This window comes from Xiphophorus hellerii, chromosome 5 (assembly GCF_003331165.1).
Source record: "Xiphophorus hellerii strain 12219 chromosome 5, Xiphophorus_hellerii-4.1, whole genome shotgun sequence".
Taxonomy (NCBI): Eukaryota; Metazoa; Chordata; class Actinopteri; order Cyprinodontiformes; family Poeciliidae; genus Xiphophorus; species Xiphophorus hellerii.
The window spans coordinates 15,057,224-15,077,838 of NC_045676.1; the positions used below are offsets into that span (position 1 = coordinate 15,057,224).

The 20,615-nt window shown below is 36.7% G+C and overlaps 2 protein-coding genes across 2 annotated transcripts in view; one reads left to right on the forward strand and one right to left on the reverse strand.

Annotated features, from left to right (window-relative positions):
- Window positions 1-20,615, forward strand: part of ctnna2 (catenin (cadherin-associated protein), alpha 2) — a 321,544-nt gene that overhangs the window by 153,170 nt on the left and 147,759 nt on the right. The gene's annotated exons all lie outside the window — the stretch shown is intronic.
- lrrtm1 (leucine rich repeat transmembrane neuronal 1) lies at window positions 10,535-17,224 on the reverse strand. Its single transcript, XM_032562148.1, has one exon. The coding sequence runs from the start codon at window positions 16,107-16,109 to the stop codon at window positions 14,535-14,537; it is 1,575 nt and encodes a 524-aa protein (XP_032418039.1). The 5' UTR covers window positions 16,110-17,224; the 3' UTR covers window positions 10,535-14,534.

Below are 20,615 nucleotides of genomic sequence, written 5' to 3' on the forward strand. Positions count from 1 at the left end.
TCACACTGAAATGCAGCTTGGCCTTAGGTTGTATGTAGTCAAATTCATAATTTAGACAAATTCGTTGTTATGAGTTTTGTATTCAGGATTCAAAGGGTGCACGAATATGTTATGTAAATATTAGACTGGAATTGCTTTAATTTTAATATTATGGTTCCTGCAGTTAAGTGATCACACACGGCGCCTTACTTGCAAGATAAACTAGCATTTATGTTCCACACATTTAATCACCAAGAACACCTTACATCTTTGTGTGTTTTCACACCCCTAGCACCTAAAATAATAATTTTAAAAAAACAAACTGACAGTAAAAGGAATATAAAAAGGCATGAAGACAGAGAACATCTGTTTTTCTCTTCTGCACCACGGCGACTAATATAGAGGGAGCAGTGGAAAAAAAAAAGAATGGCATTTATCTTTTTTCCCCTTTTTATGGCTACAGTTAGATGAACATTAACTGGACTGCAGCTGACTTTGTGGTTGCACAGCAACAGCTTAAAGATGCTTCCAGGATCTCAGTCTGTGCAACCCTCACTAAATAAAGGCAGAGCAGAGGAACTTATTTTTCTCTGCAGAACAAATCCCAACCTATTTTGTATATCCTGCAGTATACTGCAGGTGTCACTACGTCAGTCTGTCCTTTTTGGATTTGTTTGGTTTGCAGATTGTTCATTCCTGACAGTTGTTATCTTGAAATAATACTGGTAATAACAATAAAAACAATTACATCCAATGCTTTGTTACACTTTTCAGTATAAAATTAGGAAAAACTACCACACGAGCTTCTCTTATTCAGTATTCTGGCGGTGTATGATCCCGACCTTACTGTTGCACGTCCTTGATGCATGCAGAGTGCAGCAAAAGCCGTTTTTGGGGGATTGCATGCTTCAACCCATTTTAATGTGCCTTTTCATTCTCAATACACTGTCGTTAAGCCCTGCAGCAGGGGCTTGGAGCAACCATTTTGATGATGAGACTGATTGAAATAATGTTTCTGAAGTTGATATTTCATGGTTTTATAGTGTGAGAATGAGGCAGATCTGTAGAGAGACAGCGTTACTCTGCCTTTCTTATCTAGCACAAATTCTTACATAATGAAAATAACATGAAGCAAACGCTGAAAGTATTCGAAGAACCCCGATGTCCTAGTTATACCACATGAATGAATGTTTGTTTTACCTTTAAATGCATTTGCCTGTTTAATTTTGTAAAAGCCAGTCATTACTATTGCATTGATGCAAAGTTAGGGTTAGTTTATTATATCCATGAGTATAAATGCCATCTGTAACATATAATTCCCTGCATAACAGCAGCTAAATGGGAACCCTACCTTCAGATTTTCATGCTATTTCTGAATGTGCTTTATTTTCTTTCCTTCAAATGTCACCAGATTCTTACACTTTCACACTGAATTGTATTTTTTTTTTTTTTACTGTACCGGCTACTTTAGTTTCGGCATGTGCATACTTTTTATTCCCTGTACACCCACAGTTCATCTGTCGATCTGAGTAAACTTTTGCTTAGTAAATGAACACCTATATATTTTACTCACTCCTGGTGTAAAAATCCTGTAATAATCTACAAACTCCCACAAATAATGTTTTCTAATCAAAATGTCATGCCAAAAAATGTCTTAGATCACACTTGATGTGGTCGTCTCTGGTCTGATCTGGGAAAATGTTCCTATCTTTATTCATTGCTCACATGGATGCCACTCATCCCAGCCACTTGACACTTCCTTCATTTTAAATTCGTTAGCAACAAGCTAACTTGTGTTGCTTATGCCAGCTGCATTTCCTGCTGTCTGACATTCTTGAAGATCCAATCCTTACAAGTTAACATGATTATATTAATAAATATGTGGCATGTTATTGCCACAGGGAGTTGCAAGTTGAAGAGTATAAAGTTTAAGAAATTAGATTATTGACTTGTTTTATTTAATTGTCTTATTTTTCTCAGTTGCTGTTGTGTAAGATGCAGCCTGTTCTTTGATTATTTTATAATTTTTATTTAAATTTTTGTTTTTCTTTACAAATTCTGCACTTGATGTCCTTTTCCTGTATAGAGTTTGTGATTCAATCAATGATGAAATAATCACCCAACTGGTTACAAAAATGATAAGCTGCAGCTTGATATTTTGTAGCTTATGAAAGTGAAATTAATTTTTATGAAATTTTAAATTGTGACATACATTGTGTAATTACTATAATGATATTAAGAAATTAAATATGGTCTCAGGAATCAATCTTTGATGTTGAAGATTAAATTAACAAGTGCCTCTGGAGTCTTTCTCACTTTTGCTTCAGTATACCATCCAGATGTAATCAGGTTTTTTAGCATTGTTTTAAAAATGAATTGGTTCTTGTATCTGATCTTGAGAAAGATCCTTGACCAACTTTTGATCTTTTAAGTGAAGCTGTCTTAAAAATAAGAGACAGCTTCACTTATCTTGTCAATCATACACACATATCTTGTCAATCATAATCACAAGTTTATCAACATGGTGGATCATAACACCCCATAAGGCTGTTTTCTTGGAACCAAAAAGTAGGCAAATATACATTTTTACAAGAAACCAGGGCTTTACAAACTGGGACAAAATGTAATTTGATGCATCACAAAAAGTAGTTAAGCCTGGTCAAAAACATATTAGAGTTGCAGCAGGAGAATTATGATTCTATAGTGTATGTTGGTCTGTGATTGCCAGAGTTTGTAAAACCTTATTTCTCATTATCAGAAGAATATGCAGAAAAAGGCAATGTTATTTTATATTTACATTGGTTGTAATCTTTCAGCTACTTCTCAAAGTATGTAACTTTGCAACTTTGCATGAGCAGTACTGTCATAACAGAAATTCTGTCTTATCATTTTGTCAAAATAATTTTCATCTTCCAAGAAAAGCTGTCAAATTTAGGCCAGTTTTAAATTTGACCGATTTTCTGGTAAATTTCTGGAAACACAGGAGAAGCTGTTAATGCTTAATTTTCGAATCTCTTTGTATGTAACTTAGAAGCCTCTCTAGAGGTTGCCTTCTTATGCCTGTTCCTTTGTCTTTGTTGGTTGCCTGAGTTTTTAATATACTGACAAGCTCAATTTTGGAAATGATAATTTTCATAAATATCCCATTTTTAAGGATGGTCCAAGTTTTGACATGTTAAATTTGATGGTCATTTGTCTCTGACAATAAACCCCCCATGTCCTTTTGCCATTATTTTAAAGCACTGAATAGAACAAAAATTCACACAGTTCTTGAATAGAAAAAAAGGAAAAAAGGTTATGTTTGAAAATGGCACACAATAGTACTGATCTCATAAAATATATATTAAAAAAAAAAACTATTTAAATTGTAAAATAGATTGCCCTATTTGTTTTCTGAAGCAGTTTTTCTTTCCCTCATGGCAAACAGACATGATGTTCCAGTTTACACATTCACAGATGACTGGCATTATGGGCAGACTCCTGAAATACCTAATTAGCAGTCATCTAAAAGCTGTTTTTAGACTCACTATATGAATATCCTGGCAATAGACTTACACAGCAGAAGCTGCAGAGTTTTTACACATAAAAATCAATGCTTTTTACTAAAAATATGTTTGTATTCTGATGACATTTTTACATATCTTTGACTTAATTCCAGTATATTTCAGAAACCTCCACACAAGTACATTATTTTATATACAATTTGGTTTCTGTTTCCTTTTAGCGATTAAATTTTCCTAGGTGGAATAGTTGTGATGACAGCTTAAATCTGAACTTTAACAATGTGTTGCTTTTTGCAAGATTATGAAGGTGTTGTGTTCATTTTGCCTCTGCATACTAATTGTGTCAATCTTTCACACAAATGTCAAACAGAATATACAAGTGATAACATTTATTATGCAAAAAAACAAATGTCACCTTTGTTTTGACAGCACTATAATGTGTAAGAACAGTTTTTTTTTCATTTCTTATTAAACTCCTTAGATATATGATTTTTACTGGGTTGTCTATGCAGCTTTGACACTTCATATGCATGCTGTAATTAGCAGCTTTGTTTGTTTGAGATTGTTAAAATCCCCAAAACTGTGCTTCATTATAATCAACTGTCTTGGGCCAACCGTGTGAACATATAGATTTATGTTCATACAAATTTTATTCAAAATTTCATATGAAAAAATTAATTAGATCACACCTAATGTGGCTTTCTCTGGTCTGATCTGTGAGAATGTCTGACACATTATCTTTACATTAAGTTGAGCAAACTTGTTTAAATAGTATGTCAGAGCCATCTGAATATTGCATTGGGGCCTTAGTAGAATTAAATTCTTGGTTCCCTTTTGCATCAACCCAACACAGCCCAATTATATGCTTTTAATACTGTTTTTGTATTTTGTGTTTTTTTCAGTTAACACAGCTGTTTTACAGGAACTAACAATCAATTGAACTGTTTCTTTGACAAAATGTGTTTTGCTTGAACAACCCATTCACAGGAATTATTAAGCTAATAACACTTTGGGTAAATGGGCTCAAGCATGACTTTTATTATATTTTATAACAATGAAGGGTTTTCTTTGTATGTGTAGAACTGATGCATTTGCAGCCTTCCCCATGTAAATAAAAGTTATATTGGGACAAAACCCCATAGGACTAAGCAGCTAAAAAAAAAGGTTTTCCTACTACTTGGACTGGCTCAGTTATCATGATTTATATCATTTATATCATTTTGATTTATATCATTTTATTTAAAAAATAAAAGCTCATTAATGTGATTGTCAACTCAGCTAAAAACGGCTCACTCTATTGGAAATGTAGAAGTAGGATTTCAGTTACAGTGGAAGCTGGTGATTTCATGTGTTGTCTGGTGTTTCTCAGATAACTTTTTATCAGTTGATGTTAAATGACCAACTGCCTCTGGCTGTGCTGAATTACATAATTTGTCTTGAAAAGGATTGTATGTGAATGTTTCTGAATTTGACGACATGACTAGATTGTTCTGATATAAACTGGATTGATTCAAATTGAATATGGTGCAAACTGGAGTATTTATTATTTTTGGTATAAAGTGAAGTGCTTTCATTGTAACATTGTGAATTGGTATTGTACAAGTTAAGGGAGCTGAGTCAAATTAAGTTGTAATCTTATTTGTTGGACTTAAGGAACTGTATCTTAAGATGGACCACAGCTGATTCAAAATGAACATATTTTAATTACTTCACACCATTCACTTCGTTCAAATAGGCCACCTAAAAATCAGAGATGTGTTTCTGTATACAGAGAGCAGTAAAAGAAGTTTCAATAAAGCAGTCTAGCCTCTGTCCTGTTTCAGTTTCCAGTGCTAACTAGTTTCCTGCGACAGTGATAAATGATCAAGCTTTTATTTCCATTTGTTCAATGCTGTTAGACTGCACAGAATCATGGGAGCGTTATAAACTTGGATAGATTTCTTTTTACTGCTTGTGTGGCAGAATTGGATGCCTTTTTTTAACCACTGACAAATAGCTGTTTGTTAGCTCAGTTTCTCCATAAAGTGTCATTCTGGTCTTTTATTTTTTTGCAACTGAGTACAATAGCTGCCACAATTATGACATAGTCAGTATAATTGTAGCTCTCATGCCTCTCTTGTGTGCATAGTGCAAACCCTCTTTTGTAGTTTGTCTAATCTCACTCCAACATTTGCTCCATGTATTGCCCATTTATGACTGTTATCGTTAACAAAATGAATGTTTTATTTATATTGTCAACCTAAGGATATGTTAACAGACCAGTAGTGTTGTTAAAATTTGAAAAGGAGGGTTTGGATTAACAGGCTATCTTTTTTTTCTCTCTCTTTCTCTTTGGCATTCTTGTTGGATGTTTTGGCCCTCTGCTCTGCCTGGATTATTACAGGTAAGTCTATCTCTTGTGTTTTTGGCAAAGCCGCTGGGCTGGATTAGCTCCTGGGCCTAGGCTGTCCCAGTATAACAATGCTTTCTGGAATTGCATCTTAAGTACCTGTTGCACCTTGGATGCATTTCAACCCGGCGATTTTGTAAACAGTGTGCACAGTCCTCCCCCTTTTTTTTCATCAGCTGACACTTGGCGAATGGGGCAATTCCATTTATGCAGCCAATCTCATAGGCTACTGGAGAGATGCCAATCTGGCCTCAAAGATAGGGAAGAAAGAGGGAGCAAGAAGAGCTGCTGGAATAGCTTTTATTCATTCTGACACAGATCAGATAAACGGGAAATGATAAATGTTGCCTATTTTTACTTTCCTTAACCTGTGTTAACTTTGAATTCCAAATCAAGCCCTCTTGGATGCAACAACCTTTGAAATCTTATCTGAAGTTTACTCTGGATGATCTGAATATGAATTATTCATCATAATGCTGTTGTTTCTGCGACTATTTTAGTGCATAACTTTGATATTTCGTAGATTGGCAGACATTTGAGAAGGGAAAGGGATCCTTTGTTTAAAAGGCCACCAGTGAAAGCAAAAATGGTTGTTCATGACTTTTTATATTTGATAGCCTCTTTCTAAGCTTACCAGTGACAGATTGATTGCATTCACAAAAACGTTACACACAGTACTCTTGGACAAAAGCAAATAAAATTGGCATTCAAAAAAGAATTTGACTTAAATATTCCAACAAGTCACCAAAAAACAAAGGGAAATATCAGGCATACCTTACAAAGTCACAATTTCCTAATGTGTGACATAATATATGTGCCTCTGCACTATGTTGTCGGGCAAATGCTCACATGATGAAGTTGACATTTGAGATTTTCCTGAAATAGCTAAACCACAGACTTTAGGTGTTAAAATCAAACAGGTTGTTAGGAACCAGAATAAGTCTGCTTTTCTAGTCTTTAGAGCTTTAGAATACCCCATAAAGTCTTAAATTACATTTAGTTTGGCTACATAAGCAATATTCCGATCGATTTTGCTCTGTGAACATTGAGATGCTATTGTCTAGCTTTAGAAATCTAAAGTTAGTTTCCTTTGAAATATCAATTTTAGAAGCATTTTTTATTACTGCTTAGCTGTGGGTAAGCTTTTGCTTTTTTATTAACAGTTAGACATTTTATTATGATCATTTTATTTTATTAGTAAGCTATTCAAATTAAGACACGTTTCACCTTACTTGCCAAGACAGTTTCAGCTTCTGGTTCCTTAAAGATCACATCTTGTTGGAACCCCTAACACTGAGGATCTTGTGTAGTGTTATTCAAATTTACTGTTGCGCTATGTTGCTCCAAAGGCTTTATCTTTCAGATGAAACAGCTGTAGATAAAATTAGAGATGCCTCCCAAAAAATAACAATATCATCAAACAGTTCATTAGTTCGGTTAATTGGTCACTCTAAATTAGACTCTTAGGAATGAGTGTGTGTACGATGTTTTGTGTCCTGCAATAGACGGGTGATCTACCCAGGGTGTATTTTATCTCTTGTCCAATAGAGATAGCCCAGTAGAGAGAATTTATTTCAGTAATTCAAAATATGAAACTCATATGCAGGTTCATAAACACCATATTTGATTAGTCTTTATTTCTGTACATTTTAATGAATGTAGTTTTCACCAATTCAAAACTCAGTTTCTCAGAAAATTTGAATTTTGCATAAATAGTATGTCCTGCTCATTCAAAGGGGAAAATGCTGACTTGACAGTTGTCCAGCAGACCCTCAAAAACAGAGTCATCCATGAAAGGTCATTGCTAAGGAGACTGGATGTATACAAAGAGCTGTATTCAACTACACTCATGGGAAGTTGAGTGGAAGGTAACAATGTGGTAGAAGAAAGGGCATGAAGTTCAAGGATAATCACATTTGGTCGAGAAGCAAAGTTCATTCAAGAGTTTCAGGAGGAGAAATAGAAATGCCTCTGTCCATACATGAGTTTGACTTTTTGAGCTAACTTCTGTCAATAAATTATGTGTTGAAGGATATTTTTATTGACATAAACTTGCTTAACATGCAAGTTCATAAACATTTAGCAATTTTTTACGTCTTTTGAAATTATGCGACACTCCAAGCAAAGCTGGACATATTTAGTTAAGAACAGCTGACATAAATAGTTCAGACCAAGGATATGTGTTCATCAATTGGAAACCACCATGTTTAAAATTACTTTCTTGACTGCTTTCTATATTTTTCCACTTGACTGTATGTTTTCAACATAATGTAATTTAATCAACATTGATACTATTTGGAGATACTTTATTTTTTTACATTTTTTGGCCCAACCATCCTGTTAAGCTCTGCCAAAATAATCTCCCTATAAGCCATTTCTATTGGAAGATAACCGTGTGTATTAAACTTGCCTAAAAATTAGTGCAGTTAGAAATATTAATGTAGTTGATTAAGTCTTTATGTTACAGTATTATCAGAGTATTCCTGATACCAGTATCTTGTGTGTCACATGTCTGCAGCAGCAACAATTTTTAAAACCTCTGCCGTCTGCAACAAACATGGATTAAGAAAGAAACCACATCAGTTCATGCGTATGAGGTGTTGACATGTTTAGCCTTTATTGTCTTAGATTTGTTCAATATCCAATCAGCTTTGCTGGGTTTTTCACTAAAGGTATGAGTAACAATGATAAATGAGTAGAAAATCCTGTGTCCTGCCAGAGATAAAGCTTTGTCGTTCAGCCACGCTAATGCGCTGAATATAAGGCACTGACCCACATCTGCTCTTATACAGGTTACATGAAGCCCCAGATGCAGACCCAGCTGTTGTTAGCCTGTGTATTATCTCACCCACTCACCCCGATGGTAATGTTAAAAGGCAGCTCATCAGTACAGGCTAATCCAGCCAAAGCGTTTGAATTTCTACAGGAAAAAGCAATTATAGTAATAAACTTAGCCACTGCCTATCTAAATATTCAACAGATAACCTTAACTCCACTTCCTATCAAGTTTCATATTTAGCAGCAACGACTTTCTTTTCCTACAGTTCTGTATTTGTGTTAGAATAATGACTCCTGAGTCATTGTTATTAATTCAGCATTCGATCTGCGTGGTGCATGTAAATGAAGCAGTGGGAAGCAAGACCTATAGGCTGCCTGGAGAGTTAGTCTATGTAATGAATATAATTACACTGCTCAACTGGACCATTGTCATTTTTTTTCTGTTAACTTGCTTTTTTGACTGTGTGTTACACATCTATGCTTCATTTCTGCATCTAAATGTAAAAGTCCCTGGGTATGCCATGTTTTAATTAATCCCCAGTTTGTATGTAGGTTATATAAATACCAGGATTGTGTTAGTGGATTATGTGACATTGTTAGCAATCAGGATCTGACAAAAAAAAAAGAACAACACAAAAAAGGGAATGGGTAAGAGAGAGAGATTTTGTATTTTAAAGAGAATGTTGATAATGATTAAGATATTGATCCTTCAAACCCCACCTGTAAAAAAGAAGCTGAGGAAAGCCGCCCCCACTCTGTCGTTAGTCATCATCAGCTTCTTACAACCCACTGCGGTACATGCTGCCACCCATGATTTAGCTCTCCATCCAGTTATGAGGGGGTGTTAAGTGTTTATTATGCCGCAACGGTCCCAGTCGCAATGAGAAAGCAGAATGTTGCCTGATCAATACCTCTCACAGGAAGCCGGGTTAATTTATTTTTTAAGGATCTGCTTGCATCTCTAAGGGCTTTCTTGCTGTAAGTCGAAATGCAAGTCGTTTCCTGAAGATGTGCAGATTGACATTTTATCACTGACACTGCTGTTTAGGGACTTAGTGCTGACACTCTGACACAAAAGTGAAGGCATCACCTTTTGTGTGCTCTACGTTCTGCCTTTGTTTTTGTAATTTGAAACCTGGTTTGCTCTGTTCTCAACAAGGCACAAGAGTCTGACAGCCCCGACTGCTGCGCTTGCTGATTGATTGTGGGGCTAACGTGTTTATAGATAATGCAGTTGGCAGCTCTCCATACAGTTTGAGTTTGCAGGTTCTGTTTGATGGTGCAGCTTAACCGTTCACACATACCGTCACAGTACACACACAAGAGCTCTTTGCTGGTAATGCACCAGTTAATCACCTAGTGACTGGGACTGGGTGCTTTTCACCTTGACCAACTGATTGGAAAGGCAAAAACAATTTGAATCTTTTTCATCATTAAATAATATAAACTTAAATGCTACCAAGTAAAAGTAATGGCAGCACTCATCAATATGGAAGTTGTTACTACAGGAAGACTATTCAAAAATGTTTTCCAGAACCAGGAAGCTGCTTAAAAATGTACTTAAGGGAAGCTCAAAATCTGCTGAAAACTATTTAAAAAGAGAGGAGACTTGTCTCTGGTTCAATCAGGCTGCAAGAAAGAAAGAGAGAACAGGGTTTTCAGCAGATAACAGGAAGGATGAACTAAATACTGCTAATGTAATATGCTAAAAATAATGCAGCAATATCTACTCTATCATCATTTTGTCTTAAATTTACCTGATGGGTAACTGTTTACTGTTGAAATGTTAAAAATGCAAATTTTTAATGCTGTTAACTGTACCTTTATAGATAAATTGAAATCCATTGAATCCTTTACTCTTTGTACAAACAAAACCACCTCATAGTTTGACATAACTCTACCTTTATTGACATTAAAGGTGGAGTTATTGACAGACTTTACCTGAATGAATATCTGTTGTTGAAGAATCATGACTGTGTCTGTCATTTCAAACTTACATTTTTGCACACAAAACAATGACTTGGCATTTGTTAGCATGTGGGCTGAATATCATTTAGCACATCTAAAACAGCTGCACTTCTGACGTGTTCTGCTCCCCTCATATACTACCTTTAAACAAAACAACACAACTTTTAAAAAATAAATCACAACCTCATTAGTGCTTGTACCATGCAGTTGGAATGTGAAACATTTATTATTACTAAAAGTACTGGAGGGTTTCCGTATTACAAATTATTTAGTTGTGAAAATATATAGGAGGGTTGAACACATTATTGCCACTGTGATCCTTTTGGTTACCACTCATCTGTATTGATTTTTACCGAGGATCATCAATCAAGACATTTATAATGGATGCTGTCTGAGAGCACCTATCTCCCTTCTGGGAATCATCACCTCAAGCTCGGGTCAAGCAGAGATTTGATCTGTTGTCAGTTAGATGAATTGATGTTTTTCTCCTTATTCGGTCCACCTTACAAACACAGAGAGTGAAAAGAGACAAGAGGTAAAGGTGAGCAGAGATAGAAAGAATTCCAAAGTAGTTTAATGTCGGCCCCAAAGACTCAAAGCTATTAAAATATTCAAAGCCATTCTCGATCACCTTTCGCCCTGCTTGCTTGTTTAAGAAAAGAGTGAAATGAAATCAATAGCCATACCAATCCCAGCCCTCGATGTCGGGTATCATCTAATATTTATATAAATGAGGCCTCAGCCTCAAATTTACCCTGCAGTTGCATGTTTAAGGGCCTGTTTCAGCCTGTTTCAACAGGGCTGAAATTCTTGACAGGATGTGAGGATGAAATAAATCTCAGTCCTCGTCATGATTGCTACAGCAGTCATTTGCATTCTCATGATCTGACAGGACATGATTAACAGCCATGTTGAGTCTTAAAGTGGAACACCTTTGCTACCATAAATATGAAATGGATCATAAATTCCCACATGGCAACTTTGAGCCATTATTGTTCTCGAAAAGCATGGCTCACGGCAAAAAAATTGCAGAGAGAGGTGCTTTTGCTTCTTTAGTACCTCATAGCGACAATAAATAAATGTGTTCAGCGAAGTTAATCAACTTTTTTACTTACTAAAAACATTACCATGCAACATTGTGGACACTGTACATCAGGTTTGACAAGTAAATTTTACCTAACTGGTTTGATAGTAATTATTACTATAACTTGCTTTGCTGAGGTTAGTTTTATATTATAATCAATTTTCAACAATGCTAGGAAGGGTTGTGTGTGTGCTCATACCTGCTGAGATAACCTGAGCTATTCCATCTTTTCAATATTAATACTTTGACTGGATGTCAAAGACGGCAGAAAATCTAGTTTGCCATATGTGTCTAGCTAATATTTTTGCCCCTCTAGAATAAATTTTGTTACATTTCTGTAATACTTTTACAAAATCCTGTCACAGGTTTACCATTTGTTTAATCTATTTTACTTAGAATCTTTATGAAATGGAAATTTATTGTATAAATTGAAAATTCTCTTTGGACCAATGTGAAAGTATTGTCAAAATACTTTTTTAAAATGCGTACATTTTCACATACATATTTTCAATGTAATGATAAGCAGTTTCACATATATGGTAAAGTAATTCTAAATTACTGCCAAATTATTATTTTTTTGTCGAACATTCAGAAACTTTATTGACTTGGGGAAATTAAACCGTCTTTGCTTCAGGCTAAGCTTATTATCAGGCTTTGTGGCGCCGCTAAAATGTTAAACTAAACAAACCCTCCTTGACCCTAACATGAACCTTTTTGGACAGTTAATTTTATTGCAAAGAAAACAAGTTTATGATGGCTGCTAAGTTAAACATTATTGTAACATTAAAGAAATTGGGTGATATTTCAACAAATAATGTCAAGATGTTTCCCAATTGCAAAGATTTTCTGTTGCATATATTCTATTTCAGAATGAGTAGTATCTTTTATTATTCAAGGTTATCCTAAATTACTGCCAAATTCTTTTCTCCCCACTTTCAGACACGTAATTGCCTGAGGGACTTTCAGTTCTCATCACTCTTCATTAGGCTGATCTTACCTCCAGGCTTTATATCACCTATAACATGTTTCACCGATTTAAACCAGACTAAACCATTCTTCACTGTGACATGGCCATTTTTGGGGTCATTTAAATGCATTTTCTTGAGAAATACAAGATTACCATTTATGCTTAGGCTTGTTTTTAGGAACTTGAACAAGGTAAAGAAAGTAGTCTTTTTGAAACTGAGCATGTAATGATTGTCAGTGATTTCTTAAACACTTTATTCCTGCTGACTTACAAATCGTAAACATCTTCTTTTTTAAATTTATTTCAAAATAACACAGAATGATGCAAAATTATCGTTTTCACAGAAAAGCATTTGCAAATTCGGTATATCTACGCTGCCCCTGCCGTAGGAGTCTGCAGAACATGGTGAACGGAATGTAAGATGCAGCCACAGTATGAGAATATGCACACTAGAGAGCAGTCTGTTACCTCTTTCTGCAGTGGTGGTGATCAACCAAACCCCCCATCCCCTCCTTTCACGCAGCACACTGTTCATTTCACAGTAGCCAGGAAACACCACATCTCTTAGTTTGCACTAATTTACACAGTGAAGACCAGAGGAAGATTTACACACACATACACACGCCTGCATGGCCTTGTATTCAACAAACATTTTATATCACATGAAAACACAGTGGTAAACACCGCATGTGCAAATATTGCTTGAAGCTGGTGGATAATCTCCTCAGGAGTTCTGACACTACTTGAATTACATTTTTATCTACATGTGCATGGTTTAAATGATTGAAGAAGTTGTGTGTTTAAATTGGCCAAATGTTGCAACTCTGTTCTATTGTAGCCAAAGGGCGGTGAACGGTCTCGAATATGATCTTTCTGCTTTCTTTACTTCAATGCAACACGAGCGGCGATATGATAAAATTAAAACATGCTTACAAAATTTAAATTGATTATTTTGAATCTGTTCACAGTGAAGGAATGAGGAAGAAACTAAGCCAATAACAAGACAACACAATGAATGGTAAACCAACAAATGTGGCTGAAGCAGTTTGAGGTGAAATGGAGATATCTGTTTGCCTCTTTCATTTTTAATTTTTTCCCAGTATTTCATCCATTTCTTTTTCCTCTCTTTTTTTTTGGTTTGATACACTGTAGAATCATGGCTCTCTTGTCCAGGAGCACAAAGACTACATCTATTGTCGTTCTTCCACTGGGACAGGCTTCTCACATACAAAATGAGTGTACTGTGAATAGTGGTTCATTTATTTAAACATTTTTTGTACTTTACAAAAGAAATAGATTATCTTTTTTTTTTCAATTTCTCCACACTTGCACTTCTTTTAGCATATTTTACAGACTTTTATTTTTACATTTTTAATTAAACAGTTTTTCTTATATTTTAAATGCTCCTCAAATATTGTATGCACCATAATACAAATGGTTTGCTCATTTTCTTTTCCTTATTTTTTCTCATCTTGTTTGTCTCCAGTTTATCTTTAAACAATATTTAAATGTTCTGAAATAGAAAGACACATTAAAGCTCAAATATCCTTCCGTGAGAGAAAAGCTCCCAGTACACAAAACATATTCCTTTCTGATTTTCATCAGAGCATCAACACGTCCCATTGCCAGGTGCCCATTATGCTTTTTGATTTCAAAGTAGCAGTAGAGAGCAGTAGCAATAAATCCACCATAGTCAGCCATGTAAAGCATACTCCCTCTACATCACAGTGAAACGCTGTGTAAAAAGTGTCCAAAAGATGAAATAATTCCCTTTTGTTCTACAACATCTCCCTCTCTTTAGTATCCAAAAAGGGATTTACTGTATATCCACATAATCACAGGTAAAGATGTAGTCAAAAAGCACAGTCACACCTCACATTCTCGTGAAGGTTGCTGTTGGCAAGTGCAAGAGCCATATTCATTAATGATAACCAAAGCTCCCTCAATGTGATTAGGTTTATAGTCAACGTAGTACTCCGGTGTAGAAATTGCAGCCATCTGCTGCATGCTTTGCTTTTGCTTCTGCTTACGACGCTGACTGCTGAAGCACTGCCGTAGTTGCCTTATTCCAGCTGGAAAGCACTTCCATGCCACGTACAGAATGAGGACCATGATGAGAAAGGAGAAGATGAGTGCCATGGTACCAGTCACTACCTTGTGGATCTGCATGGTGCTTTCCAGGTCGTCGTGGCCCACTGTGACAGTATAAGAACTTGTGACCACCTCACTACCCTCACCTTCATACGGATTTGGGGTAAAAGGTCCCAGAAACACAGAGCCACCCTTGGCCAGATCTCTTGTTGATGCATACAGGCCTGCTGTGGTTACCTCTGCCGACGAATCACATAGCTGAAAAGCATAGACTGCATCCAACACATCCTCACCCTGTGCAGTGTCGGGGCTTGAACACAGCAGGGAGCTGTCACGCTGGCCTCTGAAGGCACTCAGCCAAGAGGCCAAGGCACACACATTGCGGCTGCACTCCCAGTCATTGCCTGCCAGGGTAATGCTGTCCAGAGATGACCACGAATCCAGGATGCGTTGGTCCAAAGAAGCCAAGCGATTCGAGTCAAGCATCAGCACCTTCAGGTTGGGAGTACTCTCAAAAACATGTTGCTCAATGTACTCGATTTCATTGGCTGATAGGTCAATCTTCTCTAAAAAAGGCCAGGTCCACTCCAGGGTGTTGACAACAATTGTGGCATGATTGTTGTGCATGTAAAGGGTACGTAAAGAGATAAGACGAGGAAAATGGGCTAGGTTAACTTTGACCAACTCATTGTGCTCAAGATGCAACTCAGTCAACTTGAAAAGACCAGCAAAGGAATTCCTTGCCAGGCTCTGTAGTTGGTTGTATCCCAAGTCCAGAAACTGCATGCTCCTGCAGTCTTGAAAAATACGCACTGGCACAAATTTGAGAGTGTTGTAGCGCAAATGCAAATTGGTGAGCTTTCTAAGGCCATGGAACAGGTCGGGCTCGAGTGCCTGCAGCCTGTTGTATGAGAGATCCAAAATGCGTAGGTTTGGGAGGGGCCTGAAGGTACCATTTGGCAGACTCTCAATCCGATTGCTGCTCAGGTCCAACTCCTTGACCCGTCTCAGCTTCTCAAATGCACCCTCCTCTACAATGTCAATGTTGTTATGATCTAGATAAAGCCAGGTTAGCTGTGACAGACCAGCTAGTTGGCCTTCATGCAGCTCTGTCAAGTTGTTCTCTCTCATAGACAGGCCCATGGCACTGCTCAGATTGCGGGGGATCTCTGTGAGGTTGAGCCCCTCGCAGTACAGCAGCTTGCTGTCGCAGCGGCACAGCCTTGGACAAACCGCCTCTGCCAAGGAAACAGTTCTCAGAAAAATACCCAATGAACACAGTATCAACCCAGGGGGTTTCTTCAGTGGCCACTTTAAGTACAGTCCAATTAGGAGGAAATCCATTAGCATAAATATCCAGGAATGTCAGGGAGAAAATGTCCATTGAACCACTCTGGATATTATTTTTGCACCTCTCAGATCATTTTTTTCAACATATGTGATTAAACTGTTGAGTTCATTTGGTCTTTGTATTGTATTTGCAGAGATGGATATATTTATTTTATGCAGTCCAACGACAGGTCTTTTGTCCAAACTGTGAAAAATAAAGAGCAGTTCTATTTTGCCAATGAAAGATATTCGGCAGTGGGTGGAGAGTAGAGGGGATGAAAAATGAAACTGTCCTTTCCAGTCGCTCTTATTCAAAATGATTCTTACTCACCCCTATCCAAAAGCTGACAATCTCCATTTAGCATCTTGCTTTGTGCCCCAACACTAATTATGTACGAATCTGAAAAAGACCCCACTGTGGCACACATCCCCCCCCGCCTTTTCTCTTTTCAGTGGACACCAGATCCTTGGCAGGCTTACAATGTCTTAGTTCTTTTCAAGTGAAAGAGCCAGAAAAAGGAAGAATCCAAGTAGCTTTCAGCGAGATGGTAGGAAGTGCAAGTTCCCCTGTCTGCATGCATGAGCTCTGTCTCTTTTGCTCCTCTGCAGTCTTCTGCTGCAAGGATCAGAGGGAAGAAGAGACAACCAAAGCAACAAGAAAAACCGATGAAGAATAATTTCTGAGTGTCGGTCTTTTCTCCTCCTCTCTGATTAAGTTTCAGCTGAGCTGTTGAAATGCTGTGTTCGTCTCAGCAAGAAATCACTGTCTTTTGAGGTTTAAATCCATTTAAGCTGTTAATCGTGTCTCCTGTGACGAAAGCAAGAAAAAAATATATATATTGCAGAGGTGACTCCTCTTCTCAGTTTTCTTGTGTAACAGCATTCCTTGTCATCCCAGTGGCTGGTATCTGTTTATAGGCGACGTGCATCCCCTGTGGTTCGCAGGTTTTGTTCACTCCCTTGCTCTCCAAATGTTTTGTCAGCCAGCTGGAAGAGGCTGCTGGAGGCTGGTGCTGGTCCGGCAGGCAGGGGCGGTAAATGTGGGAAGCGAAGGAGCGAGCAATCCCTTGCAGCAGACCAGTACACTGACAGCGCATGCAGAAGCACCTTCTGTTCACTGAGTGTCGTAAGCCACTCACAATTCAGAGTGCTCTCTCTCTTTCTCTCCCTCTCTCGCTCTCTTTCCCTTGATCGCTTACTCACTTGTTCATGCCGCTCCCCTCCTTTATTTCCCCTCCTCCCTCTCGCATCCTACATCCTTGTTTTTTTTCTAGCCATGTTTTTTTTTTTTTTATCTTTGGCTCATTTATTTACATATTCAAAAAGGGTTGGACTTAAACCAGGGACTTAAATAAACCCCCTGCTTCCACTAACCCACCCATCCATCTCTTGTGTTATGAATTGTGCGTCTTCTGACTTTCCAAGTTTCTGATATTAGCTTTGTTTTGACTAAGCCAAAAAGTAGTATATAGTGTCTGCTTGCATTTTAAGTATTATGTGTCCATGTACATTAAAACAGAGAATGATTATAAACATGTATAATGTTACATACTCTAGTATGGACAGCATGAGGAATCACTTCATTTCAACAGTAATTCAATAATGATAAGTTTACACAAGGTATTTGTCTAATATTGCATATATGACTATGTTTGAATCAATCTCATGCTATTGATATTCATCATTTATCCCTTCCAACAATAAATGCTGGAGTATAATGAGTCAAGACTAGAGTATGACATTCTTCATTTAATCAAACCGTCCTGTAGCCAAGCATTCGTTGTCATTTTCAATTATAGGCTGGCTAGGCATTTTGAATACAGATGTAATTGCTTGCCAAATAGTATTAGTATAAAGATATAACATAAATATCTCTCTCTGGAGATACCCTCCCATCTCACCAACTAGAGTTCTCTGGAATTACTGCTTGCTTTGTCATCTTTCGCCTATTAATTTTCAAAGACAATAAGCTGTAATCTAAGCCATGCCATACATCAGCCTGGTCTTCAGCCTGACACCATCTTTTTCTTATTTGAGTTGAATCAAATCTGAACCTTTCATCATTACTATTTATTAATTCAGTCTGTTAAATGTTCAATAAACACTTATTTTAAATATACCATTTTTACAAAGCCAATTCTGTAACATGAACATAAAAGTTGAAATTAAGAAGGACACAGGTGTTTTTCTTTGAATGTGGATTGGTTGTAATTATCAGAGAGGCTGCTTGGATAATTTCAGAAACTACTATCTATAATCTACTACTATTTTCACACAAAAACATATCTGGTTGTAATTGGTGGGATGAAAATAGATTGTTGAAGTCAGAGGTCAAGGAGAATTCTGAGACTTATTGAAGGTAATTGAACAGCAAAGGTAGCTCAAACCAAGGTAGGTTTGACACCATTTCTAATTTCACAAAGGATTATCCATTGCGTATTTTGCTAGTGTAGCAAAGCCGTGTTCCTGACGACTCTGATTTACAGTAGAGTACGAACATTGGTGTGTTAGAAAATGCCAGCAGACATTCAAGCAAATGTTGGGGGTTTCCATGTGTTTGTAGAAAAGCATGTAATTTGAGAAAGAGAGAAAGACATTTAATACGTCATAATACGGAAAGAAATTATGAAAAAAATAAATAAAGCAAAAAGAGAACAGGGCTGAAAACATAATAAAAGAAGAGCAAAAGAGGTAGTTTTCCTTTGTGTACATAATAAGGTCTAATAAGGTAATTTTCAAGTTTAGACAAGGGGTGAACAAAACCTTGACATTTACCAAAAGAATCAATTTTGTGCCACCATTCTTTGTCCCAGCAGCTTCCAAAGTGACACTCTGTTACTCTCATTCTCCTATCCTTTTCCATGTATCCTAACATTTGTCTGTGACATATGTAATGTCAGTTTGGCGCTATGAACCTTATGGGGAATTACATGTACTGTAAACAACCATCCCCCATTGTGAAGAGAGAAGTGCTGGGCTGCACAAGATGGCTGTTAATATTTGGAAGCATGACCAATACGGACTGAACGGATTCATTCAGTCTCACTGCCATTGCTAAAACTACAGGCACTATAGTTCTAAACTAGCACAGAACATCAACATCTTTCACAACTTCTTCTGTTCACTGATTGGCCTGATAGAAAATCTACCGGCGGAATCAAAGTAAGTGGGAGAAAGGCCAGACTGTGATGTGAATTGTGATTGGAAACAAGTGTAATTGAATAGGATGGCAATGGTCAGTCTAAGTGATCACTGCCTACACAAAGTGAAGTTAGAGTTGCACATTTTGACCCCAAAGTTCTAGTATTTCATATTTCTATTATCTTAAATAGACATATGCTTTCAGATGACGTTTCTTGTGACTTGCTGCTATGTAAACAAACTGAATTAAAACTGAATAGAAAAGTTCAGCATAGATTCATAGTTTCTCTCTCTGTTAAATTACAATAATGCAACAATAAAAGCAATCACCTAACAGCCATGGAAAATTTTTGTGATTGTTTCTACCATTTCCCAGCTTAACCAAAGTGTTTCCATCTGGTTCTTCACTGCTGTCTTAGCCCATACATGAAGTGATTCAAAGCAAAAATCTTAAAAACATTAGAACATTTTTTTTAATCCTCAGTGACAATGCAGTGGCCAAAATTAATCATATTAGGTGATGAAGACTTGTTTTTCCTTTTTTTTTTGCATTTTATTAATCAGACAATATAAAGATATTTATTTCTAAAGATTTTATTTTGTGAATAAATAATTTTCAATTAAAGAAAATGGATTGGAAGAGAAAGCTTACATTGTGGATGACATGCACTTTTTTTTAACCTACTACTTTATTTTGTACATTTGAATTTAAAATAGATGTTAAACGAACCTTTTGAATTATATAGAAAAAGAAGAATCACTGCCCTTCAGATGATCTGAACTTCTTGAGGCTGGAATCATTTGTCCTCACCTTTAGTGTACTTCCTCTTAGCTGTAATAGATGACTACACCATCAGCTAACGACATGGTGCTCTGTAATGACTTGACGCAGCGAACAGAAGAGCATCTAGACCATCAGTTTTAGACTAAGAGTTTTAGCTTTGCTTTCAAGTCAAAGTCAGCACTAGTGTGCGTTAAAGACTCTGCCTGAGATGAATGGATGGATGGATGGATGGGTTTGTGGGTGGATGGATGGATGGATGGAGTTTCATTAACTATATATTTTAGAAATTTCACTAACTATCCAGAATTCAAATCATAAAATTATGCCTTTGAAGTATTTTATTCTTCTTTCATAGGTTTTAGAACTAACCATCTTTATCCAGGATGGTGTTTTACTAGGTGTCAAAATTATTTAAAAAGCGCTAAAATGACCTATCAGGGATTAGAAACTCATTATTTAAATTATTTAATGAGTCAGAGGATCTGTGAGTCCAGAAAAACAAGGCGAATGATGACTAATTGCTCTGCTGCAGAGATAATGTTGATGGACAAGTCGGGAAGCGTTGTTTTGTTTTGTGATGGGGTCAGTAGAGAAATAACAAA